Source organism: Sinocyclocheilus anshuiensis, unplaced genomic scaffold (genome assembly GCF_001515605.1).
Source record: "Sinocyclocheilus anshuiensis isolate Anshui unplaced genomic scaffold, SAMN03320099.WGS_v1.1 scaffold78, whole genome shotgun sequence".
NCBI classification, from domain to species: domain Eukaryota; kingdom Metazoa; phylum Chordata; class Actinopteri; order Cypriniformes; family Cyprinidae; genus Sinocyclocheilus; species Sinocyclocheilus anshuiensis.
Window position 1 is genome coordinate 4019201 of NW_015544250.1, and position 26836 is coordinate 4046036.

The 26836-nt window shown below is 35.8% G+C and overlaps 2 protein-coding genes across 4 annotated transcripts in view; both read left to right on the forward strand.

Annotated features, from left to right (window-relative positions):
* LOC107697973 (POU domain, class 6, transcription factor 1-like) overlaps positions 1 to 10142 on the forward strand; it is a 13420-nt gene extending 3278 nt beyond the window's left edge. For all 3 annotated transcript variants that reach the window (XM_016498874.1, XM_016498875.1, XM_016498877.1), the window contains 9 exons: positions 2172 to 2355; positions 2575 to 2675; positions 3628 to 3853; positions 5006 to 5199; positions 5690 to 5818; positions 5923 to 6141; positions 6657 to 6792; positions 7019 to 7187; positions 8440 to 10142. In XM_016498874.1, coding sequence (XP_016354360.1) covers positions 2172 to 2355; positions 2575 to 2675; positions 3628 to 3853; positions 5006 to 5199; positions 5690 to 5818; positions 5923 to 6141; positions 6657 to 6792; positions 7019 to 7187; positions 8440 to 8785 — 1704 coding nt within the window. In that variant the 3' untranslated portion in view covers positions 8786 to 10142. The remainder of the gene's footprint in view (positions 1 to 2171; positions 2356 to 2574; positions 2676 to 3627; positions 3854 to 5005; positions 5200 to 5689; positions 5819 to 5922; positions 6142 to 6656; positions 6793 to 7018; positions 7188 to 8439) is intronic.
* A 2731-nt stretch (positions 10143 to 12873) lies between these two features.
* Positions 12874 to 26759, forward strand: LOC107697842 (transcription factor CP2-like). The gene is made up of 16 exons (XM_016498692.1): positions 12874 to 12877; positions 13099 to 13296; positions 14328 to 14404; positions 14604 to 14709; positions 15484 to 15590; positions 17256 to 17408; positions 17551 to 17661; positions 18069 to 18157; positions 18336 to 18384; positions 20907 to 20948; positions 21232 to 21325; positions 21588 to 21678; positions 22321 to 22430; positions 22825 to 22967; positions 25599 to 25650; positions 25765 to 26759. Exons 1-16 carry the CDS (start codon positions 12874 to 12876, stop codon positions 25800 to 25802), a joined length of 1464 nt encoding a protein of 487 aa, XP_016354178.1. The 3' UTR covers positions 25803 to 26759.
* The last annotated feature ends 77 nt before the right edge of the window (positions 26760 to 26836 follow it).

Here is a 26836-nt window from a genome sequence, read left to right on the forward strand (position 1 = left end):
GTGGCAGAGTCTTAACTTTGATAAAGAATATCTCTGGTTTTGAGACTTTAGTCTTTGCAACTTCAGGGATCTTATCTATGCACAATCAGCTTGTAACACTCCAAAGAGAAAGGAAAACTTGAAATCGCATCATATGACCCCTTTAACATATTTTAAAGTAATTTATTCTTGTGATGGCAAAGTAAAATTTTCAGCAGTCATCATTACTCCAGTCTTCAGTGTTACACGATCCTTCAGAAATCATTCTAATATGCTGATTTGCTACTTAAGAAACATTTCTTATAATGTTGAAATCAGCTGTGCTGCTTCATTTTTTTTGTGGAAACCATGATGCATGTTATTTCAGGATTCTTTGATAATTAGAAAGTTCAAAAGGAACTTTTGAACAGTAGTGTCACAGTTGGACAGCAAAATTTGCTTGAATTTCAAAGGCTCATGTTGACAGCAGAGTTTACATATTCTTCATGGGCACCTATTAACGTATTTGAGCATCTTCTGCTGCTTGTTCTTACCTAATTGGCTTTTTTCAAACTACTGAGCCTCTTGTACAGCTGTTAAATGTAAATGAAACGTATGTGCCAAGGGCGATATTGCAAAAACTGTTATGTTTTACATAACTTTTATTCAATAAATGAACCCAAGGAATAATTATAATTATATATATATATATATATATATTTATACAGCAGTTCGTTCTGGTTCTCAAATCTGATTGGTTGAGAACCGTGAGATACTGTACTGGTATCGCTACAGGAACGCCCTTTCACAATTTCGTATCACTCCGCTTGTTCTAGCCGGGTCTATGTTTTTTTTTTTTAATTATTCACTGAGCTAATCGTAGAGTGCGTTAGTTAATATAAGAAGAAACGTCTAGCTTCGCGGTCTTCTCTCTCTCTCATTTGGATGCACGTCTTGCCGCATTGTTTCTCTCTTATAACCTCATTATTTCTCACTAATAACCTAACTGAAGCAGCACCTGCCCTTGATACGAATTCTAAAAGTGACGTATGTTTAACTGTCAACTTGAGCTTTGAATCCGTGGCGGAAGGAAGTAGTTCCGCACAAAAGAGGGTTTTATTAGGCACTCCGTTGTTTCTTGTTTAATTACACACATGTTCCGTCGAACTGTTGTATAAACGCAATATCACTCGAGTACGAGAGCGATACCGGCTCTATATCAGCGGCTGTGATTGCCTGTGGCCTCGTGCCTCTGGCCTAATCACAGCCATGCTGATATAGAGCCAGTATTGCTCGAGTACGAGAGTAATATTGCTCATATATATATATAATATATTTATGTACTAGTATAACACTGCATAGTAAAGAAAAGCAATATTTACCTACCTACATGTAATTTTAACTAAAACATTTTAATACGTAAAAATGTGCACAGACGTTCTCGCCGTGTCTTTTTTTGAGTAATGCTGCAAATTAATCTTTTGAATCGAAATGGACGTTTTGAAATTAACTACAAAAATGTATTAAAATATCTGCTCAAACTTTTTCAAACGTTTTAATTTCTTTGATTATTATTTTTTTTAATTTCCGAACTTTGTTGTCTTGGACTAATAGTGACACCTAGTGGTGTGAATGTAGCATCATGCAAATGTTTTCAGTTACCGATTACAGATGCTCTATTCACAATCAGCCATGACTTCCATGAGCAATTGTCTTCAATAACAGGAGGGTTAAGTGAATGGTCATGTGATCTCAACATGGCGGCCCCAATAAGACAACCTGTCTGACGACATGTCAGATAAAACTGCTTTGATTATACTATTGATATGACTGGAGACTTTATCTCATGTGAGTGTATGTGATTTTAAATTATTAATATTATTTTTATTATAAATTGAACTTTTGAAATAGTATTTTTCATTTCTTTAATTCTTAAAACATTTTTTAATCTGGGAAAAATTTACTGAGTACACTTTTAACAACCAAATAAATTAATTGCATATATTCAATATATTGCCCCGCCCCGCAACAGTTCCATGCTCTTTTGCTCCGCAAACATCACCAATAATTTAATAAAATGTCTGCGAGATCAGAATATGCACACAGGTGTGAACACATCCATAACAGACCATGGCCCATTTTCATCTTGTCAACACTGCCCCTCATTACCCCGGACAGGAGAGCATTTATAACCTGTTAACCCCTTCCTCCAGGTCATTGTCATGTCAGGACAGGAGACCATCCGTGTGTTGGAGGTGGAGGTGGATACAGCCTTGCCCTCTTCGGGGACTGATGGGAAGGCAGAGTCAGGGGGCGAGGAGGCTGCTGTTCAGACCCTGGATGCAGCTGAGGAGGCTCTATTGGAAAGTCCAGTAACCACAAACACTACCACAGCTGGTGAGACTAATCAAATTGACTGATATAAATAGCCACGCTAATTTGGTATCATAGTCACCCAGTTTTCAAAGCCACCACCATCAAAGAGGCATTTAGTGTCATAATTGCAATAAATGCATGGCTTGAAACAGCATTCCACCATTCTTTGTTTCTTATGCATGGAAATGTCATGGCAATTTTTTTTTTTAAGGTTTCAGCAAATCTTCTCTTTGCATGTAGTGTCTCTGGAGGTCTCAGCACCTGCAGTCCAGACCCCCATCAGTGTGTCACTGGCCCAGCCTCAGACCAGCTATCCCATCACTGTACAGGCCTGCCAACAGGTGAACTCCATTTTCCTTTATACCCATGTAAAATATTAGTCGCCACTTTTAATGTCATTTTTGCCTCGAGCTCTTGATCATTTCTGACTCTGGTGATCATATCTAAATGTGCTCATGGATGTTCATATCATGACATTTCTAACTTTCTGAATGAACATTAACAAGTGATCTGATATTCATTATGTAGTGCAAAAAATGTTAGTTAATGACATAATGAAATGTTATGAAGAAAATGTATTTTTATACAATTTGGAGACATGGGTGAGGGATGCCTAGTTCTGTAAAGGTTAAAAACACCTGCTTTAAATTAAGTAATTTTAGTAACACCCCTAATTTAGCAAATCAGTGTTATTATTTTATTATTATTTGTATACCATTATGATATTTATTATTTTAAATTAGCTTTTGTTTTTGCAGTGTATATCGTGATTTTAGTCCGTTTTAGTTTTTTTTTGTTATGTTTAATGCATTTTTATTTAGTTTTAGTTTTAGTAATTTTAGTACTTCAGCTTAAGGCTGGAATACACTACACGACTTTTGCCCAGTTTTTGCTTTTTTTTTTTTTACAGTCTGGATGAGTCGACCCTAGTTACCAAAAGTCAGCGGTCTGTGGATTTGAGTTGATAGATTTCCATCCCTCTATTTCCCTTTATTTGAAATCTTTTATCTTTTGTAACCATTTTCAAAGCTGGCTAGTGTATGATGCCTTGTGCTTTAAAATATCTAAACGGCCTAAAACAGCCTGTTTATTTCAGTTAGTTGCCAATTTTTTTCCATCTGATGTTTATATTTAATATTATTTCAGCTTTTTTACATAACAAAACTGATTCACAATAATTTTAGGAGACAGTAACAGCATTGGTGCAGAATGTGAGCAAAATACCTATGAACGTCAAAACATTTGAAAAACCTTTCTTAGAATAATTAAATCTATATGCCATTACCCTGCCAGGTGCTGACTCAGGATGGTTTGGCCTCTCTGATGACTGGCATGCTTGCCCAGCAGGGTTCTCTGGGTCAGCCCCTGCTCATTCCTCTGAGTATGGCCGGATCTGTGGGGGGTCAGGGGGGTCTGGCAGTGCTCACCTGGCCCACCGCCACTGTCGCCACCCTCCCTGGTCTTGCTGCAGCCAGCCCTGCCGGAGGACTGCTGAAGTTGCCATTTGCAGGTCTGCAAGGTATGGTGCTCATGCATCTGTTGCCATGGAATTCAATTTAATTATTAAGGACAGCATTTGATGTTTATACGAAATGGTGACTCGTTTAGGCCAGTCAGTAGTTCATAATAATGAAAATTTTAATGTTACAATTAGGGATGCACCGAATGTTCGGCAACCGAAATTATTTGGCCGAAAATAGCAAAAAAAAATCTCTTTCGGTGTTCGGCCGAATAAGCGAAAAGGCCGAATAATATGTACCGAACAATGACTAACGCGATCAAATAGAGCCACGCACTAATGCAGCAAACATGTTGGCAGTGTGAAAGTATTTAAAACTATCAGCGAAAGACACAGAAATCATTACAAGCTCGAAGCACCGACAGCGAGAGACTGTTTAGTGCTGCATCACATGTCTCCGATGAGAAGAAGAGGTGGCTGATGCTGGTGGTTAGGCTACTGTATGATGATTGAAATCGCGAAATGGCCTCAAACGATTAGATCTGCGCTGAAACTGTGTTACTCGTCAGTTGCTCAGTAACATTTTTGTGAATTTTTTTTAAAGGCATGTGACAATGCGATACGTGCGACAAACATCCTCCCAAATTTGTAATGAGAATCATGTATAAATTTGCATGCTGTTGTCAACAAAAAGAAGCACTGAGATCTTCCTGTGGGTCTCTGCCAAAATAAAAGCTGAGAAAAAGCAACAACAGGCTGCCTTTATTTGTACAGTAAAAAATACATGCCTGATTCAAGTCTCAAAAATGGCCAGAAATATTATTTTACTAACTTATTAATTTTAAGTTAAATTGTGCTTTGTTGGTATAATGTCTGCTAGAATGTTAAAAAAAATCTTCAGTGTTAAGTAAATATTTTTAAATTGTTGTTTTGTAATTGATTTTTTTATTTGAAAAGCAGGACAAAACACTGCTTCCACAGATACCATCAAAAGCACATTTTGACTATTTAATTTATGCAATGGTGAAAAAAAATGGCAAAATAGGTGAAAAACCATATTCGACTTCGGCCCAGTGTTTCATTTTGTTTGGCTTCGGCCAAGAATTTTCATTTCGGTGCATCCCTAGTTACAATGTGTTTTACTGAGCAGAGAAACTCAGAAAAACTATTTATTTTTGACTGTTACAACAGCTTGTTTTTTTTCTTTTCCAGCTGCTACTGTGTTGAACTCTGTCCAGACGCAGCTGCAGTCACCTGCGCAGGCGGTCCTGCAGCCCCAGGTGTCTGCTCTGCAGCCAACCCAGACCACGCCAGCCACCACTGCGTCTCTTGTTCAGAAAGTGTCAGAGCCCAGTGCCTCAGTTGCAACGCTTCAGACTGCAGGCCTGTCCATCAACCCCGCTATTGTGAGTAGGGAACACTTCTGTTGTGGGTACAAACATCTTATTGGGTTTAGATGTATCATATATGTGGAAAATTGGATTTTTAAGACATTTGAAATAGGAAATGCGCAATATTTTGTGACAGTTTGGGGTGCTAACCGATTTTAAAGGTTTATTGGCTAGCATTTGATATTTGAGAAGTGATTTCTTGAGGACAGCTTTCATATCAACAATTCATCTTAAAAATAGGTTTTGATTTTAGCTTTTATAGTGCATTTTTTATAGACAAAATAGTATAGATTTTGACTTTTATTTATATTATATTTTGTTTGTTATTTATATATTAAAGTTTTAGTATTCCAGGGCTGATTACTAACAATTATGTTTGAGTACTTCTGTTAAACCTCTTTTGTTGCTTTATAAGTAATGGCATTTACTTTCAGGAAATGCATATAGTCTTAAATTACTAAAGATAATTGTGTAATGAATTTAGTCTAATCTAATTTTTTTTCAGTTTAGTGCAGCTTCTCTGGGAGCTCAGCCTCAGTTCCTCAGCTCTCTAACTACAACTCCCATCATCACCAGTGCTGTGTCTAATATGGCAGGACTCACAGGTCAACTCATTACCAATGCACAGGGCCAGGTTAGTACTATATTTAAATTTACATTTATTAATTTAATAGGCACATTTGCCCTTTACACAATTTTTTAAATACAAGTCTCATCATTTTTATACTTGTGTTTCAGGTGATTGGAACACTTCCCCTGCTGGTCAACCCTGCGGCAGCCTCTGCGTTACCAGCTCAAGGCCTGCAGGTCCAAACTGTGTCCCCACAGCTGCTCTTCAACTCCCAGGGCCAGATCATTGCTACGATAGGAAACGGTCTAACAGCTGCTGTCCCGTCCGCCACCTCTGTCCTCCCCAAAGCCACTGTGCCCCTGACACTCACCAAGACCACCACACCGGTACTGCAGTGCCGCCTGTGGCTCTTCATTAGTCTGTAAAGATACAGTAAACATTTTGTCATCTATGTGGCATTTTTGTACTTTCTAAGCATAAATATATATATTTTTTTAATTGAACATGTAAGAAACCACTCAGCAAGAATACACTAGCAACTGTTTAGCAACCATCTAACTTAAACACCCTAGCATCCATTAAAAATGCCACATAGGCTCATTGGAAAAATGTGCCTCCAAAAATGTACTCTTACATACAATTCGTTGCAGATTCCAACTGAAATGACCACTAGTGGCATTAAAAATACCAACAACTTTTATTTCGGTTCACAAAAATTAATTACATGGGCAGATTATGGATTAATGAAGATTTATTTTCTTACAGTATCTTGCACAATACAATGTTATGTTATGAATACTGTGTTATGAAATGTACAGGTTTTGTACATATGCTCCAGAAAATGTAAAATATTTGTAAAATGATCGTTATATTTGTTGATGGACTGTGATTTGTTCTCTAGGGTCCCATTGGGAAAGTGGCCCCATCTAAAGTCGTCATTGCTCCCCAGCCACAAGTGGTTAAATCAGTCACATCCCTCACCTCTGCCGGTGCCATCGCCTGTGGAGACATGCCTACCGTGGGGCAGCTTGTCAGCAGTAGGTTTATGTTTCACTGGTACTTTACTGTTTTTGTAATGTATGCAGTATTGCATTTACAACCTTCTTCAGTCACATATTTGAATAGGAGCAATTCTGTAAGGTGTGTTTAGATCAGATTTCAGTTATGAAGATTGATGTTTCAGTGACTCGTGGGTAAATTACTCATGTTGTTTATGATCTGGAGAGGATCCAGAAGTCCTAATTCAATTTTTGTTTTCAATAGAGCCACAGTCTGCTGCGAACGAAGAAGAGGCCATTAATTTGGAGGAGATCCGAGAGTTTGCCAAGAATTTTAAGATTCGACGGCTCTCTCTGGGGTTGACACAGACTCAAGTGGGCCAGGCTCTCACCGCTACGGAGGGTCCTGCCTACAGTCAGTCAGCCATCTGCAGGTTATTCTCTTTTCTATATTCTCTGTCTCTGTGTTTCTTCACAGTCTTACTGGACTGATTGAACCACTCCCACTTCATTTAGGGTGTGTAAATTATGCCATTAAAGAAAGAAAAATATAACCAATGACAAATAAGGCTATTCTTTGTATCCAGCATTGAAGGATAGTTTATACAAAGTTTATATATTAGGGGTGTAACGGTACGCAAAAATTGACCGTTCAGTACGTATCTTGGTTTTGAAGTCACTTTTTTGGTACAGTGTGATGGGGGGAACATACATTTCTGAACAGTGAACAAATTGTGGCTCTGTCTTTAAATATAATTAGAATAAAAAATTTCTTAATGATAAAAAACAAAATAGTGATTCTCAGCTAATTTTGTGAACTATATAGGGAGCCCTATTGCTTACACATTATGGTTACAATTAACAGAACCCAAACTATTACATTAAATTACCATGTATTTTTACATACAAAAAAAATTGTATGTAAGCATGTAAATTGCAGTTTTTACATTAACTTCTAAATCTAATTATAAAAAATATAATCATTTGCACATTGACTGTCATAACTTCTCATGACACATTTATTTAAATGTACATTAAGACATTACTAACACAGGTTACGTAAGATATAATGAATATATAGGCTAATGTAATGCATATACAGTATTTAGTGAAATGCTCTTCTCTAGACTTCATTTCTCCAGTGAACTAATGAGCTCTGGACACGGAATGACTCTGAGCAATTACTTGAGACATGAGATGTTCGTTCATGTTTATTTTATGCTAATTACCAGTAAATAAGAAGGGATGATCGCGTTCACTCGTGCTCCACGCTGCCATTTGAACTGAAGTCAAAATGGCATTTATTGTTTGAATTTCCTGATAAAATGGACAGAATTTGAAATATAACACTGTTTCTTATTAAAAGTATCTTTTAATAAGAAAGTAAGTTTCTTATTGAAGTTTTATTCACACATCAACTGAAACAGCGTAGCCTAAAAGATTGATCTTGGGATTTAAGAATATATCAAACTAGGAGTTTCAAATTAAGCTCCACACATGAAGTGGTTAAAACAATACTGTATTCGTTTGGTACACATGCGTGACATGAGACCTGTACAGAATATTTTCGGTATGAATACGTGTAATGTACCATCACACCCCTTGTATATATCAACCATCAATGTCCATTTAATGTCTCGCATACTCATATTACACTCCATTATCTTGTGTGCCTCTTGTTTCAAGATTTGAGAAGCTTGACATCACTCCTAAAAGTGCCCAGAAGCTGAAACCCGTGCTGGAGCGCTGGCTGGTAGAGGCTGAGCTCTGGAATCAGAAAGGTCAGCAGAACTTGATGGAGTTTGTGGGCGGAGAACCCTCCAAGAAGCGTAAACGGAGAACCAGCTTCACCCCGCAGGCCATCGAGGTCCTCAACACTTACTTTGAGAAAAACTCCCTTCCGACCGGCCAAGAGATTACAGAGATCGCCAAGGAGCTGAATTACGACCGAGAGGTGGTTCGGGTCTGGTTTTGTAACCGTCGACAGACTCTGAAAAACACTAGCAAGATCAACGTGTTTCAGGCCCAGTAGGGTGACGGTGCGTCTCTTAGAGTCCAACAGAAGAACTTTTTGGATGTTGATGTATTGGTGCTAGTTGCAAAATGATTAAAATGACTGACTAGCTGTTGTGATGAAGCCAACAGCACTCAAACTGTGTGCGGTTATAGAATAGTATCAAACAAGCTCTATAAGTTGTTTTTTTGTTTCCGTTATGCTGCATGCAGAGTGACTTTTTGCTGTGCAACCACAATTTTCAATGCTAAAATGGCATTTGAACTATTTAAAATATGGAAAAAGCTACGAAATCCTGTAGTTGCTGTTTTTATAGACGAAAAGAAGCACTTCATTAACACATAAGAAAGGAAAACTTCCAAAATATTCTCCCTTTTTTTTTTTTGTACAAACTTATTCTTGACCATTAAAATTAGCTTTTTCACTGTAGCAGTTACAGCTATGGCTTTTGACTACATATTGTACATTTAGAAGGTTCTTTTGAAGGTTTCATTTGACAGTTTTTTTTTTCTTGTGTTCATATAGTTTTGCTGTAAACTTTAAGCTATGTGATTGTTCATTGCCTGAGACAACAAACTGGTATTTGGTCATTTTAACCTTCAAAAAGTCTGTCTAAGGGCACATTCAGGTTTTTAGTTCAGTTTCTATGAGTACAGTGGTTCCCCTGTCTTTGTGCTTAAACACTGTAGATGTGGTTTGGATAATGGACAATCATAGTTCTCTGAATCCGAAAGCATGCCCTGCTTTTATGTGGCTAAATCCAATTATTCCATTTCAGCTGTCATCATAATTTTATATTCAGAATCGTATGATTTCAACTGTTATGTCTATCTGTTGATTTAAATAGAAAACTGTAACTGTATCAAAGATTACAATGACTGACGTAGAATATGTCCTATGGATTTTACCGTTACTGTTTTTGCCATAACCTGTCTACTTAAGCAGATCGTAATATCAGGAGATGCTATTGAAGAGAGACTTACATCTATATCTATATGGGGCACTTAAGAAACATTAGAAAGTTTGTTTTAATGGTGATCGATGACAAGTGTTAAAAGATATTACTACTATAAATGCAATTCATCATTAATGAATTTGGATTGTGCTCTCATTTGTACTCTGTCACACCAATATTCACAAGTCATATGAACATTTCCCCATTTAGTAAAACGAAGTGTGTTGTAACATGTTTCACATGTTTGTTCTAAGCATAAAGCTATATTGTTCTTATGGACCTTCAGTATTTATCTATTGGATTCTTATCTTGATTGGTTCAATACCATACATTTACATTTTAATGTTGTAAAGAAGGAATGGTGTTAGACGTAGGCCCGGTTTCATAGACAGGGCTTAGCCTAAGCCAGGATTAGGCCATAGTTCAATTAGGACATTTAAGTAATTTTTATAAACATGCCTTAGAAAAAAGCATTACTGGTGTGCATCTTAAGACAAAACAAAGGCACTGACATGTTTTAAGATCAAGTCAGTGAAAGTTTCTTTCAGTTGAAACAGCTCAGATTTACATTTTAGTCTAGGACTAGGCTTAAGCCTTGTCTGTGAAACCGGGGAATAGTGTTTTAACTAACGCTATACATAGACTAAACATGTAAAAAAAAAAAAGCAGCATCTGTTCAACACTTTAATCTGCACAGAGCTTGTCGATTTTAAAATGATGCATAAATGCATTTACAGATTATAAACAATTGTATGGTACTCCATTAACTATATTTATTTTGTATCAATTTTAATGTTTGGTATTAACTTGTTATTTGAATAAATTAACACTAAACAGACTTGTTGTATTTGACTTGCCAGTCATGATTATATTCATCATACTCGGACTACTATGTTAGTTCACAAATTAATTCTCAGAACACATAAAAAGTAACCTGTAGACATCAAAGTATGCGGATCAAGTTAATTTTAAATGACTTTCCTGACAACTATAAGTTAATATGTTGCAAGCCTTGGTTTTGGGTCTTTGGTTTTACTGTTGTGACACTCACTATAGCAGGGCCTAATACTATAGTCAGAATCAGAAAGGGCTTTATTGCCAGGTATGCTTACACATACAAGGAATATGATTTGGTGACAGAAGCTTCCACAGATACCATCATAAAATCAATGTGGGGTTTTCAAAATCAAATCATGCTAAATTAATGTTTTTCTACGTGTTCAAAATTATTTTCCCCTAACAAATACCATAGATAGAAAGCATGATGGTAATAAGGAGCAATCCATGTTTTTTATGTTTCTGTGGCCTTAAATAGCACTGATAAACCTATGCAAGAATAAAATTGCCATTGCCATGGTAACTATATTTTTCACCAAAATACCATCATTGCATTTATAGCCTTCCCTGAAAACATAATAAATATATATATATATTTTTAAACAGTGCAAGAAGCTTTCGGAACTCTTTGGTTGTTTTATTTATCTATTTGAAGACAGCGGTGGCTAATGTCAAGTTACAGTTTTATTGTTGTAATAGCTGTGGTATTTTGACAATATATATTGAGCCCAAAAATGTGGGCACTTTTTTGTGTAGTTAATTTGTTTAATGATTTTTAGTGATTTTAAACTCAAATTCACACAGGGGTCCTAGCAGAGCAAACACACGTTATATAGTAATGGCTATAAAGTGTCTCAATAATTTGTCTTTATTTTGAATCTGCATCTATTGTTTTATAATTTAATAACATATAATTTATATTGTTTATTTATTGATAAACATACTTACGTGTTATATAATTTCTTATTAAATTATTAAGAATTTTATTAATAGTTTACTTTCTGTTTGTGTTAGATATTTCTCAATAATAAAAAATAATTTTGAGGGCCGCTGTTCCGTCTCTGGCTGTTGGTTGTCATGGCAAAAAGGGCAATGCGCCTCCAGAGCGATTGGGGCCGCTAGTACACTTGAGCCGTTCATTGTTCCAGCCGATAGTGAGGAAGACTACTGCGGACGGCAAGTAGAAGCGAGTAGAAGAGATAAACAAACATGTAAATTTATACAGAAGACATTTACTTAATCAAAATTAATTCTTTCCTCATCCTATAAATTTTCTTCGAATTTTTCGTAGCGCCGTCACTTTCTAGAGCGTCCGGTGAAAGAAATTAATCTGTCTTCTTTCGAGCAAAACGAAGTTGTCTTGCCATAAGAAGAACGATGGGTGGGAAAATGGCGTGAAACGATGAGCTTTACTGCATTCTTCATCTGACTGCTGTCAGAGGTAATTTACACTCTTATTATGCAATTTATGATAAACGATATCTGTTAAGTATTTGCTTCCATTTGACTTATGTAGTGTAATAAATGTGTTTGTCACGTGTAGGTTGGTACGTACTTCTGAATTTAAAGTCATTTTGGCAATGTCTTTAACATCATATTTGAACTAGTAATAATACTTAAGATCTTTCTTAAACTGGAAAACTATAAACGTGTTTACCATTTTAGAATGAATGTTGTATACCTTACAAATAAATACATAATTCATCTAATCCATGGCTTCACCCTCTTTCTGTAGACAGGTGTCTGTGATCATCCCTAAAGCCAAAGGGAGTCTGTCAGGACTGTCATTCATTTGCTCATAAGTTCACTTGAATTAGACGTCTAAAGTCATGGCTTGGGCTCTGAAACGATATTTGGTGTGTTCTGAGACCTGTGGGGCTTAATAGATGTCATCTTTTGTTGAATTATAGCTCTTTAAAATACTATATGCTTGGTTGATTTGTGTTTTTTTTTTTTTACCTTATTGAGAAGTGTTGTTTAATCTGTTTTACATGCATGTTATGTCTATGCCAACTTCTTCTCCTGGGCTGTTTAAAATGTCAAGATAAATGTGTTTTGGCACATTTTGTGTCTGATTTTCCAGAGAGGCACACTCTGTGTCTTGTATTTCCTTACATAAATGTTGTGCAGAAAATTAACCATTTAGAAAAGTACAGGTCTGTTTGTGCTGATATTATCATGTGTAGAAGTGTTTTATTCAATATTTGGGATTTTAGATGTTTTTTTAACATGTTTTTACTGAGAAATTCAAGTTCTGTATGACATGACTGCATTCTGCGTGTAATATTTTATTCTGCTAGTTAATAAAACAAAAATGGGTTTAAATGGTTAAAGTAAAATGCATTCCGATGATGATAGGAAGATAGAGTCACTCTGTCTAGCCTCATTAGTTGGTCTCCAGGTAACAAAATCGTTGTCTGTTCCAGTCCTGCTTTGCCATCTGTGATGATTTGTTCCCTGATGTTTGAGGAGCTTTAGAAATGTGCCTTTTGAGCTTGTCTGAAATGTAATTGTATTATAAAGAAAAACAAATCCAAAAATTGTGCAATTTTTTTCACTCTTTTCTTTCTCGTGCTGTTTTGCAGTGATGTGCTAGCTCTCCCCATCTTTAAGCAGGAGGAATCTAATTTACCTCCGGAAAGTGAAAATAAGATCCTTCCCTTCCAGTACGTACTGTGTGCCGCCACCTCTCCTGCTGTCAAACTACACGATGAGACGCTCACCTACCTCAATCAAGGTCTGTTCAGCAACATTGGCTGAAGAACATCTGAACATCTTTCCTTAGCTTTATATTGAATGCCAATTTAAATCTATTACACTGAAAGAAAAAATGGTGTAGAGAGAATTTTCCCTTAGAAATTGCTAGTCAATTTCACAAACAATTACAAAGAAACAGCAAGTTACACACTGAATTAAACATGACATTTTGTATTAGTCAAACTGAAATAGTAAATTCTTGTAAAATGTGCTCCAATAATCTTTGCTTTATTTATGACTTTCGAAAACATTTTATAGTGTAATACACAGACATTATTAATGTTAATAGTTTATTAAAACAACAAATTAAGTTTAAAGGGTTTGTGCTTCTGAAGACTTGGAGAATACACTACTGTTTAAAAGTTAGGGGGTTAGGTCAGTATTTTTTATTGATTTTTTTTTTTTTTTTACAAAGAAATTAATTATTCAGCAAGGATGCATTAAATTGATCAATACGGACAGTGAAGACATTATAATGTTGCAAAAGAAAAATGCTGAGCTTTTGAATTTTCTATTGATCAAAGAATCCTCACAACGCACAACCGTTTTCAACATTCATAATAATAAGAAATAGTTCTTGAGCAGCAAATCAGCATATTCGATTAATTTCTACAGGATCATGTGGCACTGAAGACTGGAGTAATGGCTGCTGAAAATTCAGCTTTGCAATATTAATAAATTACATTTTAAAATATATAAAAATTAAAAACACTTACATTTCTTTTCTATTTATATCAATCTTACCAGCATCTGTCCAAATTCTCTTTCATTGTATGGGAAAGACTGTTCTGTTTAAAATCTAATTATTTATTTGATTTTATACATTCTCATTGATGCATGATAGGTAAGAGCTTCCAACTTTCCATTATGATGGAATGTTTCCGTAAACTGTTCCATTCCATTCCACATTCTTTTACAGAGGGAAGCATAATAAGCAACATAATAACAACAAACAGGTGTAAAAATGTTTTCACTGGTATTGCTAAAAACGTTTTCCCCCATCGGCTGCAGGACAGTCTTATGAGATTCGAATGCTGGACAATCGGAAAATGGGGGAGCTTCCTGAGATCGATGGGAAAATGGTGAAGGTGAGGATTTGCTGTCTGTTCTTTCTCATCCCCTGAAATTCATGCTTCCCACATACAGGATTGTGCTTGCATTAAGGCTGAATCACTGCAGCTGTTGAGAATCCATTAAATGTTCTGCTTAATCTAGCTGTTTTATATCTGAAGAGAGCTTGATGAATCATATCTCTACTGCTGTTTTTTTTGTGGTTACTCCCTGCAGAGCATCATCCGCGTTGTGTTTCACGATCGCCGCCTTCAGTACACTGAACACCAGCAGCTGGAGGGCTGGCGCTGGAACAGGCCGGGAGACAGAATCCTTGATTTAGGTAAATACTGTAACCCATTGCTAACAGAATGTGAAAATCAGTAGCATAATATTAAGATGATTGTTAATAATTGGCACTTAAAGATAAACACTACCGATTAGGGGTGTGCGATAATGACCAAAAAAAAAAAATCTCGATATTTTCTGGAATTTTGTCAATACCAATAATTAGACGATATTTTTCTGAGCGTGTTATTGTGCTGGTGTTGCTCAGAGATGCAAAACAGTTCTGCCGTGGCTTTGTTTGAAACTATTTTCGTTGTTGAAATACAGCAAAAACAAGAACTGTTGTGTCTAAAATGTAAGTCACTTAATATTAACTTCTTGTTTACTGAACTGTTCATCAAATAAATATCACATTTGCAATTGTGCTGATATTTGGAGAAAAGCGTCATTCTTCGTGTAATATTAACTATATCAGATGAATATCAGATGATATAATTATAAAAGACATAAGTCATACCTTATCTTGAATTTTGGGGGAAATCTAAATGTATTTTAATAGACTAAATCACGCAGTGAAAGTGTGAACTCTAAATACGCTTGCGCAGTAGTCTAACTTATCTCATAGTTTATGTGTGCACTCTCTGGGTGTGCTTTTGTTTGTTTTTTTGCGATATACTCAATAATGTCAAATCGCATATCGTTTAAACAACAATTACGATATTATCGTAGACGATATATATATCGCACACCCCTACTACCGATATGTCAGTGTTGTGGAAATGCAGGACTGTATTAGACATTAATAACATGCTTGCACTGAAATCTTCAGATATCCCGATGTCAGTAGGGGTGGTCGATCCCAGGGCAAACCCTACACAGCTCAACACCGTGGAGTTCCTCTGGGACCCCTCGAAAAGGACCTCTGTGTTTATTCAGGTATCATAGACTGCTTTTGCTGACCTCAAGAACAACTTTCCCATACACTGTGAGTGGAGCCTTAAAAATCCCAACATGAGGTTTCATATTTGTTTTTTTTGTGTGTGTGTGTTTTTTATTTATCCACTGATACACACTTTATGTACTTTGTCAATGATAACTCACCCTTGACCTCCTCATTAGGATGGATTTTGACTTAAAGGGATAGTTCATCCAAAGATTTTGGCATAATTCACTCACCCTCAGTGCTTAATTTGAGCCTGATCCTGCCGAATCCTGTTCCGGAAAATGTCAGATTTGGGATTTTTCGTTCCGGTAATTGTTTTAAAGAATCTGCCATTAGATCGTGACAGTGCGTGCGTGCATATGAGAGCGAGCGCATATTTGGAGGTTATGCATTGGTCCTCAACATATTTTTGACCGTGACCAGTCAGCTTTCTTAAAACTCGATCTCATTGATGTTTTGTGAGCAGCAGAACGTTTGGAGAGAGTGTAATAATACCAGAAATACCAGAAATAATACCAAATAAAGTCAACTATTATATTGTATAAACATTATAAACACTATAAACATAGCTATACGTTAGTATAGCTCACGCCAAAACAAATCATATAAATGTAACGGTATTCAGAACATAACAAGAATTAAATAAAAATATATAAACCAAAACAAAGCGAAACTGAAAGTACCAGGTGATAATTGGGCTCACGTACCTCTCATTCGGCACAAATCCTAATGTTTCCATATTCGCGATGTATTTGAATGAAACTATTATTTATAATGTAGTGGCTTTGTACTTCACACGCGTTCGTATATCGACAGAAATATCATCTTCACATGAGCAAAAATGTGCTTGGCATACAAAGCGGACCAGTTATTGTATTTTATTTTGATAATGAACAGACTGCGATGTTAGAGTTGCGAATATGTGGTGTGTGTGTGAGCGCGTGAGGCACCGGTGCGATCGAACAGCTGAAACATAAATTACATAATTTTTGGTCATACAGATAAGAGTAAGACATAATTCGAAAGCACAAAGTGTTTACTTTTATTTTTGCACACTCAAAATAACAGAACATTTGTGATTTTGTAAAATAAAGCAAGGATGCACTTTAATTAAAACTGTTACTTATTTAAGTCAGATATTTTTTGCATATTTATACCTATACTATGATTGAATTTTATTTTTATGAAAGCAAATTTTGTTATTTTTAATGTATCTTAGATATACATTTTCCTAAAATCATCCTGGCAACCCATTTTTGACCCAGGGTTTGAAGCTGTGCCCTAGTTAGGTTAATGCAGAAACTTGTGAACGATGCTCTCTTATAATTGTGGCATCATTGTTTATTGATGTCATTGAATGTTCCGGGAAAACTTAAGTTGTATTTTCAGTGTCGGTCACAGCGCCTTTTAATTGCTGTTTTGGATCCGGCAATTATTCATTTACAAATTAAGCACTACTCATCCTCATGTTACAAACCTGCATGACTTTCTTCCTTTCTACGGAACACAAAAGAAGATATTTTGAGGAATGTTTCAACTGTTTTTGTCCATACAGTCAAAGCCTGTAGGGTCTAAATCAGCACTGGATTCCATTGACAAAGACAGTTTTCTATGGTTTTTAATATCATTCACTGTTACTTATTGTCCTTTTTGTTTAGGTCCATTGTATAAGCACAGAGTTCACCATGCGTAAGCATGGAGGAGAGAAGGGAGTGCCGTTCCGTATTCAAATCGACACTTTCAAGGAGAACGAGGCTGGGGAGTACACTGAGCATCTGCACTCTGCCAGCTGCCAATTCAAAGTTTTTAAGGTGGGCTGAGGCCTTCTCTGATAAACATTTTCTATGTGACAATGAAAGTAGTTTTTCATTAGTGCAGCATAATTTTTGTGCAATCTTGCAACCAAAACAAGATCTTCTTAGGAAATTAGATGATAATACAAGGTTTGTTTAGCCTAAAGGTGCGGACAGAAAGCAGAAAACAGACAGAGAAAAAATGGAGAAGCGAGCACCGCAGGAAAAGGAGAAATACCAGCCTTCATATGAAACCACCATTCTCACTGAGGTGTGTATCGCTTCCTTGGAAAGCATGGGTTTGACATGAATAGTTAAAATTAATGATTGAATCTCTAATATTAGACATTTTTATATTATTATAACATTTATACTTTATGTAAAATAATATTTATAATATTATTGTTATATTTGTATCTTTTAAATTGATATTTGATATGTGATAATTTTTGGTGTGTGTTGTATTGATTCATCTCTCTCTATTGTCTGGAAAGCCTGGATTTGATATGAATATTTACCTGAAATTACTGAATTTGTCTCTAATAGTAGTTAGAGATTTTAATTTATTAATTTAGTTTTTGTTTTTTTATTTTAAATGATTCTATTATAATTAATATTTCGAATTTTTTCCACTTGATTTGAGTATATGATGATATTTGGTGTTTTGTATTTATCTAGTGCTCTCCATGGCCTGAGATTACATACGTCAACAATTCCCCATCACCAAGTTTCAACAGCTCCCACAACAGCTTTCCTGTGAATGAAGGGTAGGACACATTCGTCAACGTTGTCTGAGCTTTATAATGCTAAAGCTAAATAGAATATCGAATAGGAAAATAGAGCAATTTATTGTAATTTGATTAAAGACTATGCAAACATTGGTCTTCTTTGGAATAACATGCGCTGATTTACTTTCATTTAATGGCTTATGGTTTTGTCTTGCAGAAATGGTTCACCCAATCACCAGCCGGAGCCTGTGGCACTGTTAGCAGATGTGAGTGTGACTGTGTTTATCTTCTCTCATATTTGAGATCCACTGCTCTCAGTAACATTCATTAAACGTTTCTAGTGACATTCTAGGATCAGCATCACTCTGTCCATATATAGGATATACATTTGAGATATGAACTACTTCATACTTACACTGAGACATGATCTTTGACAGATTCATTCCAGTGTTCTCTTGTGTGCTTCTTCTCTTACAACATTTACACATTCTGCATTTTCTCATTTGAACAATATATAATGTTTGTACAAGCAAATTGATCTGTGTTCCATTTGCATTTGTGTGGGATTTAGTTTAGAGATCGACCGATATATCGATTTACCGATATTTTTCCCGATATTTAAGCATTTTACAATACTCTGATATCGGTTTTGTAATATCGGATTCACCGATAAGCGCCGCCATCTTGTGGATGTTTTGAGAATTGCGCGCAGGATCAACATTGCAGTGCGTCTGAGGGGAAACAAGGCAACAACAACGGCGTGCACAGGTACTTGATTTACTGTAGTTAGTAAACTTTATTGAACATAACAGCCATTAATGCACAATGTATTACATAAATGCCTGATATGCAGTTTATGCAGCTTGGCTCGAAGAAATAGAGATGAACTCACGGAGTCACATAAGATAATCCGTCAAGTCCTGTCCCAATAAAGACGTAACTTTGCGTGAATTAAATAATATGCAGCCATGAATGGGCGCATGTTGGAAATAAAAGTGCTGAATTTAATTCGCTCTCTGTTGTCTATATGCTTATCGTCTCATGAAGTCGGAGTCACGTAGGCTAAAATAATCCGTCAAGTCCTCTCCCAATAAAGACGTAACTTTGCATGAGTTAAATAATACAGCCATGAATGAGTGCATGTTGGAAATAAATGCACTAAATTTAATTCTCTGTCTGTTTATGCTCATCATTAGTCTCGTGAAGCCACTTTTATATTGCTGTTCACTCACCGGGTTGTTGCTCAGGAAATGCTCCAGCACGGCCACCGCATGTAACTTTTAACAAGATTCACTTGTTTAAAACACCCTAACATTTACTATATAAATCATTATTTCGCTAATAAACATCGAAATAAATACACCTCTATGGAAATTAATTATAGTGTGTGTGTGTGTGTGTGTGTGTGTGTGTGTGTGTGTGTGTGTGTGTGTGTGTGTGTGTGTGTGTAAGGCATGCTCCATGCTTCCATGTACATTAATAATGTCAGTAGAACACTACAGTAGTGCATCAATGACCCTTTGTTTCCATTCATATCGTTGCAGCCTCTATTATAAAATAGCTGTAAAATGCTTTTTGTTGCTTCTGCATGTTCATCAGCACATTTCAGAGTGTATGTTGCCCTTTTAGCTTATTTTTGTTAGAACTAATAGTTTATAATATAACATAGAGATGGGGGTGGGCAGTATGATCAAAATATTAGATATTGCTGCTGGAAATTCAACCCCAAAATGTTTATTTTATATTTGTTTAATATAAATGTAATTTAATATATTTAAATATAATTATTATATATAATTAAATGTATAATATAATTTATCTAGTAGATTAAATAATTTATAATGCAAAGTATTTCATGTCATTTTATTATTTTCTGCAATTTTTCAAGCATGCTACAGAAATACTAAAACATAACATTTTCTATGGGTTGACACATTTCTACTGTTACACAGTATATATATATATCATACTGGCCAACCCTTATATATTTTGTTAAAAATAACATACACTACTGTTCAGGGTAAAGTTTGGGCTAAGTTAGGTTTTTATTTTTTAAAGAAATCAATACATTTATTCAGCAATGATGCCTTAAATTGATCAAAAGTGACTGTAAAGACATTTGTTATGTTACAAAGGATTTTTATTTGAAACAAATGCTTCATATACTGAATACTGAAAAAAATGTATAACAGTGACACAGAAGACCGAAGTAATGGCTGCTGAAAATTCAGCTTTGCCATCACAGGAATAAATGACATTTTAAAATATATTCAAATAGAAAACTGTTATTTTAAATAGTAATTATATTTCACAATATTCCTGTTTTTACTGTATTTTTGATCAAATAAATTAAGCCTTGGTGAGCTTAAGAGACTTTTTTCAAAAACTTAAAAAATTCTTGCTGACCCCAAATATTTGAACAGAAGTGTATAGATACAGGGACCAAATTAGATGTAAAAAGCCTTAAATCAAAGTTTACAGGCTAATCTACAATAATGAATTGGTTTGGCACTTTTTTCTTTAACAAATCGATTTGGATTCCCTCGTGCTTTTTTATGATTGTATGTTGATTGACTGATGGATAAAAGGACTCCAAACATGACATTATTTTTGCATTGGTTTATAGGCTGATGTTACATGAGGTTTTAGCCCATTGTTTTTTTTTTGTTTTGTTTTTTTTCGTTCGTAATGTATAAGCCCCGCTAGTCACCACATGCTTCCTCATAACAAGATAATAACACTCGAGACAATCTGAGATTTTAAAACTGAGAGACATTCTGCCTTACAGTTGTCGTCCCACCTACTTAGAAGAGACAGTGAAAGCAATCAGGTACATGCATTTATTTGCTAATTTTAATATGTTGAAATGTTTATTTGCCAAAGGTAACACTTGGTTGGTGTGCAAAGGTTTTTAAGTTGTATTAAATCTGTTAATGAACTTCGTCAATATGGACGAAGGTTTGAAATGGGTTCAGTGAGTCCAGACAGTTTAAGGGGGAGTGTCTGACTTCAGTACAGGAACTATACAATGGAAAAACAGACTGATTATGATCAGTTTGTGGTCAGTGTGCTAAGGCCTATTTTGTCCTTTCTCTTTGCCCCCGAACAAACAGAATCTGTTGCCCACGGCAACGCCACAGGAAGCACAGCAGTGGCTCCATAGAAACCGTTTTTCACCATTCTGCCGTCTCTTCTCAAACTTCTCGGGTAAAGGGACGATCGGGCTTACATAAGTGTGCATCACATTCCATACAGCTCTCACATCAGGCTTCTGCTCACTCAGCAACCATACAGTGCCACACCGGTCCTTACATCACTCTCATTCAGATGACACATGCTCTCCAATCTCATTCTCTTATCATAATGTGTTCAGAAAAATTTAATATGCCTCTTTATTCAATATTGCCTTTTAGTGTCGTATGAAAAAATCCTATTGTGAGTGTGTTAACTGTCCTTTGATGTTACTCAGGGGCCGATCTGCTAAAACTGACCCGAGAGGATGTCATCCAGATCTGTGGACCTGCTGATGGCATTCGGCTATTTAATGCACTCAAAGGACGGTAAGAGTCTGTTACAGCCAGGGATATTTTAGTTAACGAAAATTAAAACCATAATTTATGTTACTTTAAATAAAATTGAATTACATTAAATAAAACATTAGCTGAAACAAAATAAAAATATATAGGCATGCATGCTTAAAAAAACTAATCTAAAAAGAAGTCAAAACACACACCAAAATTACTAAAACTTTTAACTAAAATTAATTTCTAAACCAAAAATATAAAAATCAAACTCAGATATAAAACTCATTCAAAATTAAAAAACAAAACTCTAATAGTATCTTAATGATACTAGAATAGCACTATATTACATATATGTAACACACGCAGTAGTCTCCTCTGCTCACCAAGGCTGCATTTATTAGATCAAAAATGCAGTAAAGACAACAATATTGTAAAATAATTGTCTTCTGTTGTAATACTTTTTAAAATTTAATTTATTTCTGTGATAGCAAAGCTGAATTTTCAGCAGCCATTGCAGCAAAACAATTGTGCTGCCTAGTATTTTGTGGAAACGGTGATTCATCACATTTGTGCATTTATAAGCATCCTTCTGTTCAGCTTCCATGTTTTGCTTTTTTCTTGGCTGTTGATGTTTGCATATTATGAACCAGCATTTATACTGTGTACGTTCTTGTGTAGGGTGGTCCGTCCAAGGCTCACCATCTATGTGTGCCAGGAGTCCCAACAACAGACTCGTGAACAGCACCAGAAACATGAGAACGGAGACGGGTCTAGCAACACATTCTTCGGTGAATTTAACATCAACTATATCAAGATCAAACTTGATTACAGTTGTGCTTAAAGTATTTGTAGGAATGAAATGTTAGGCTGTGATATTATTATGTAATAATTTTTTTCCCTTACCTGCATGGCCTGGTTATGTCAGCAAAATAGAAAAGCTTTTTAGAGGCAGCAATGCTTTTTTTCTTTAGAATAATGTGTACTTATGACTCACATAATAAGACCTAGGATATGTGGTAAATGGGGTCAAATAATCTGCGAAAATAAACAGAGTATTGATTTCATGTTGTCAGGTGTTTTTTTTTTTAGATTTGCGACCCTTAGAACTTGTTATCTAGCGTTTCCTTTTTTTCTGCTATGATTTGTTGGTTAACATCTCATGTTTCTTTACCCTCATCTTAGTGTATCATGCCATCTATCTGGATGAGTTAACAGCTGTGGAACTGACAGAAAAGTTGGCTCAGCTTTTCAGCATCTCTCCACGCCAGATCAGTCAGATCTTCAAGCAGGGACCCACTGGTATCCATGTGTTAGTCAGTGATGAGGTGAGGGCTTCTACAGGCTTTCTTTTTCTTCAGTGTTTAGGCCAGAGCTTCCCAAATGTGGTTCGTGAAGCCCTAAGGGATTCATAAGTGAAGTGCAGGAGGTTCTTGAGTTGATGAAAAGCTAATGTTTAAATGGAATGTAAAATTGAAATAAACAAATGAGGCTGTACAGTTAATGAAAATAAAATAGAAATCATAATATAGCTTAGTGCAATTATCAAATCAAAGGCTATGATTTAGATAAGCATAGTCTTTTGCACTGTGTGCTTCAGAGTTTTTTTTGTGCATTTTGTCTGTGTTTTTTGTCCATTGTGCTGTCGGTTCACTTTATTTACACATTTGCATAATTCCCAACATTTTTGTAGACAGAAGTTCACAGAATTTCACCAGTATTCCCCAAAATATAAGCCTGTAGATTTGAAATGTTAAAATCTTCAAGGGTTTGAATGTTTGAAAATGAAGTATTTAAAGGGATAGTTCACTCCGTAATGAAATTCTGTCATCATTTACTCATCCTAAAGTTCCAAACCTTTGAGTTCCTTTTTTTCTGTTAAACATAAAAGAAGATATTTTGAAGAATATGGGTAACCAAACAGTTTATGACTTCCATAGTATAAAAAAATACATAAAATAAAGTCAATAGGTACCAGCAACTGTTGAAATTCATTCAGGTTTGGAACAACTTGATGGTGAGTAATTTTTCATTTCATCGATTTTCAACAGAATTTGTATTTTTTTGGTGACCTATCCATTTAAGACAAATATTGGTAACTTGTAGTGTAGAACCATTTTATAATAATCAAATTAAATTTTGTATTTTACAGTACAACTGTAATTTACAACAGTATTGTATGAATGTCTTTAATAATTTTATAATAATTAATGTCTTTAAAGTTAAAACTAATAATAATAATAAAAAAGACCCTGAAAGAGGTCTTAGTTGGTTTCAGCAGTAGCAATATGAGACATTTTAATTCGAGATGAAATCATCACTGTTAATTGCAATTTATTTTGCCACGTTGTGCAGCCGTATATGATTTAAGTAAAAGCGATTCAGATTAAACATTTACTGAAAAAATATTAAATATTTTAATCCGTTTGCCTGCATGTCATTTGACAATTAACCAAGAGAGAACCATGAATGTGTTGTTAAATTATTGAAATATGAACTTAATCTTAGGGGTTACTTAAGTAAATATATTTATATCTAAGTGGTATGGCTGACAAAAATGTTTGCGCAATTCAATGTTTAGATTTTCGCGCACTAACCTGTGCTCACTATGAAAACATTCCCGTCACTTTACAGGCGTGGCAAGGATCAGTTTACTGTTGAAATTTGCTTTCTTGAATTTTGAAATTCATCCTCTAACACATTCATATGTTAAAGTTGTCCCTTTGGGCTCTGTCCCTAGAAGGCAGTAGTTTATTCAAGGACACAACAACGAGGCATGATAGTAATCCCAGGATTGTAACCATGCAACGTTAACCCTATTGCTACTTAATAGAGGGCAAGCTTAAAGCTATTTTCACACTTGGTTTCAATTCTTTGGTCTGAAGATCCATTGTAAGAGATGCAAGCTGCTCGCCTAAGGCCATTTCTGCAGAGCTTGCAGAATTTGCTGCTGTGCTTGCAGTGCATTGGTCGTCATCAATCCATCATCGATAGCAGTTCATTTCCACAAATAAGAGCAGATTGCAAAACCAAATTCAATGAGGTTTGGGCCAAAAGCTCTAGTGTGGGGATAAAAAGAGACAGCACTTGATTTTATCCATCAGTAATAGACCTTAGTCAGGCTAGACAGCATATTGAATTTAACGTGGATGAAAACAAGGCTGTGAGGGATAGACTTACAGTCTTTACAATGCAGACACTGTAATTTTTGCCAATTCACAGTTTTCAAAACCGTTTTATGGAGTTCACTGAAAACATGCCAACAGACAAGACAGAGCAGGTTACTTTTGGTATGAAACAAAGTCTCAGCTTTAAAATTTTGTCATTTTGTAAGAAATTCAAACAATAAATACCATTTTGTGGCTCTTTAATGTGTTGTGATAGATCGCTGTAGCGCCTCAGTTCAAGAGACACGTGAACCGATCATCTCTTACTCTTCACTAGTTATAGCATGAAATAAACTTGAATGAACATCAGAAGGTATCTTGTTTCAACCGCGGAAAGATGTTAGAACTCCCTGCGAAGGATCAATTGAGCCTGATGTTTGGATAATAGGGTTGTAAAATAAGAAGGCTTGGTGAGTTAAAAATAAAAACCATTTCAGAGGCGGATCATGTTGTTGTAACGTGCGCAATAAGACCAAGGAACTTGTGTTCGAAAAGTAAATATCATGAAAACGACAGACTTTTCTCTGGTGATGCATGTCATACTTCTCTTACTTTGCATGTTCGCACACATTCATTTTTGAGTTCAATGCTCACTTCTTAAAATCCAATTAACAGCCGATGGACAGAAACAAGTCCCCATCCTACATTTGTATTTTTTTTTATTTTGATAATCCGATGTCTGTCACGATACAGAAGAAAAGATAAGAGGCTACTTCCGTTTTATCGTGACTTTAAGTAAAATCTCTTTTCGTCTATTTTTCTGATGTACTCTTTATGTTCTCATTCAAACAGATGATTCAGAACTTTCAAGATGAGATGTGTTTTGTCCTGGACACAATGAAAGGTATGAGCAAGCCAGTTTTTTTTTTTTCAAAGTATTGACAAGTTTAAACCCACATGTCCTTGTTTCTAGGTAACCTCTGTTTTATAACTTGCACTCTTTCGATTAAATTTGCAGCTGAAACAAACGATGGCTATCACATCATTTTGAAGTGAAAACAAAGGATGTGGGGGAGTGAACAGGCCCCTTATGTTTTTTCTTAAGATTCAACCCACAGCCCCATCCCTGCACACTTCCTGGACCTTACCGAAGATCGCTTGGCTTGGAATAATAATGGAGGCGATCATGGGAAAGGAAAAAAGGCACCTGACGCATTTTGAAACCTTTACTGTTTTATCCATGGAGTGTGTGCTGCCTTGTTCCACCCCTTCCCATTTACACTTACAAAACAAATGACAGAATTTCTATTTTACTAACTTTCTTTGCATTCATTTGCTTTGTTGCTATTATCAAAGTCAGAAAAATATGTTTATAATGTGCTATGGCTTTACCGGCTTAAACAGAGAATTGGCTGGCATACAGTATTATTTGGTGTTGTCTGCCTGGATGTCGCCCCCCGAGTAGTTTAGCTGCTTATGCTACAGTCCCAAGTGAAGTGCAGTCCACATGGCTCAATGAATACATGCTTTATAAACAACAAAAGTGGAAGTTTATGTCGCTGGTAGGCCCAGAGATTTCCAGGACACTTATGAAATTGCCTCAGTTCATGATGAACGTTGTCGTCAGTTCTCTCACCTGTGGGGAAAAAGTAGGCAGTCCCGTTCTTATATTGTCACCCCAATTTTAGCGAATGATCTTGATATGATCACAGATGTTGTGAGGGACAGAATGAATGGAATTCCCTCTGTACTGCCACACTGTTTTCAAGTTAAGATTTTTTGGCAGGTTCACGGCGAGCGGCTTGACTGAAGCATTGCTGCGCAAATGATGCTTTTCATAAGTTAATTGTTGATTTCTTAAGCCTTGTGGACGAGACTGTGACTGTTGGACATGATATTAGGATCAGTAGCTTTGATCCCTGATGATTTTTCAGGTGTTGCTGCAAATGCACGTCATTTTACAGGCAGGAGATGATCGGCAGCTGTGGGCATTATATATGTGCGTCTTTTATTTTATTTTTTTTAACATTGTGCTTAACACCTCTCCCCCCTTAAATTTTTTCATCATTGCATTGTATAGTTTTTACAAA

What these genes read in the sequence shown, in the direction of transcription:
- LOC107697842 (XM_016498692.1), top strand. An exon ending in AGACAGAATCCTTGATTTAG is followed by an intron (nt 14,710 to 15,483) that starts GTAAATACTGTA and finishes TGAAATCTTCAG; the next exon opens with ATATCCCGATGTCAGTAGGG. An exon ending in GAGACAGTGAAAGCAATCAG is followed by an intron (nt 20,949 to 21,231) that starts GTACATGCATTT and finishes CCGAACAAACAG; the next exon opens with AATCTGTTGCCCACGGCAAC.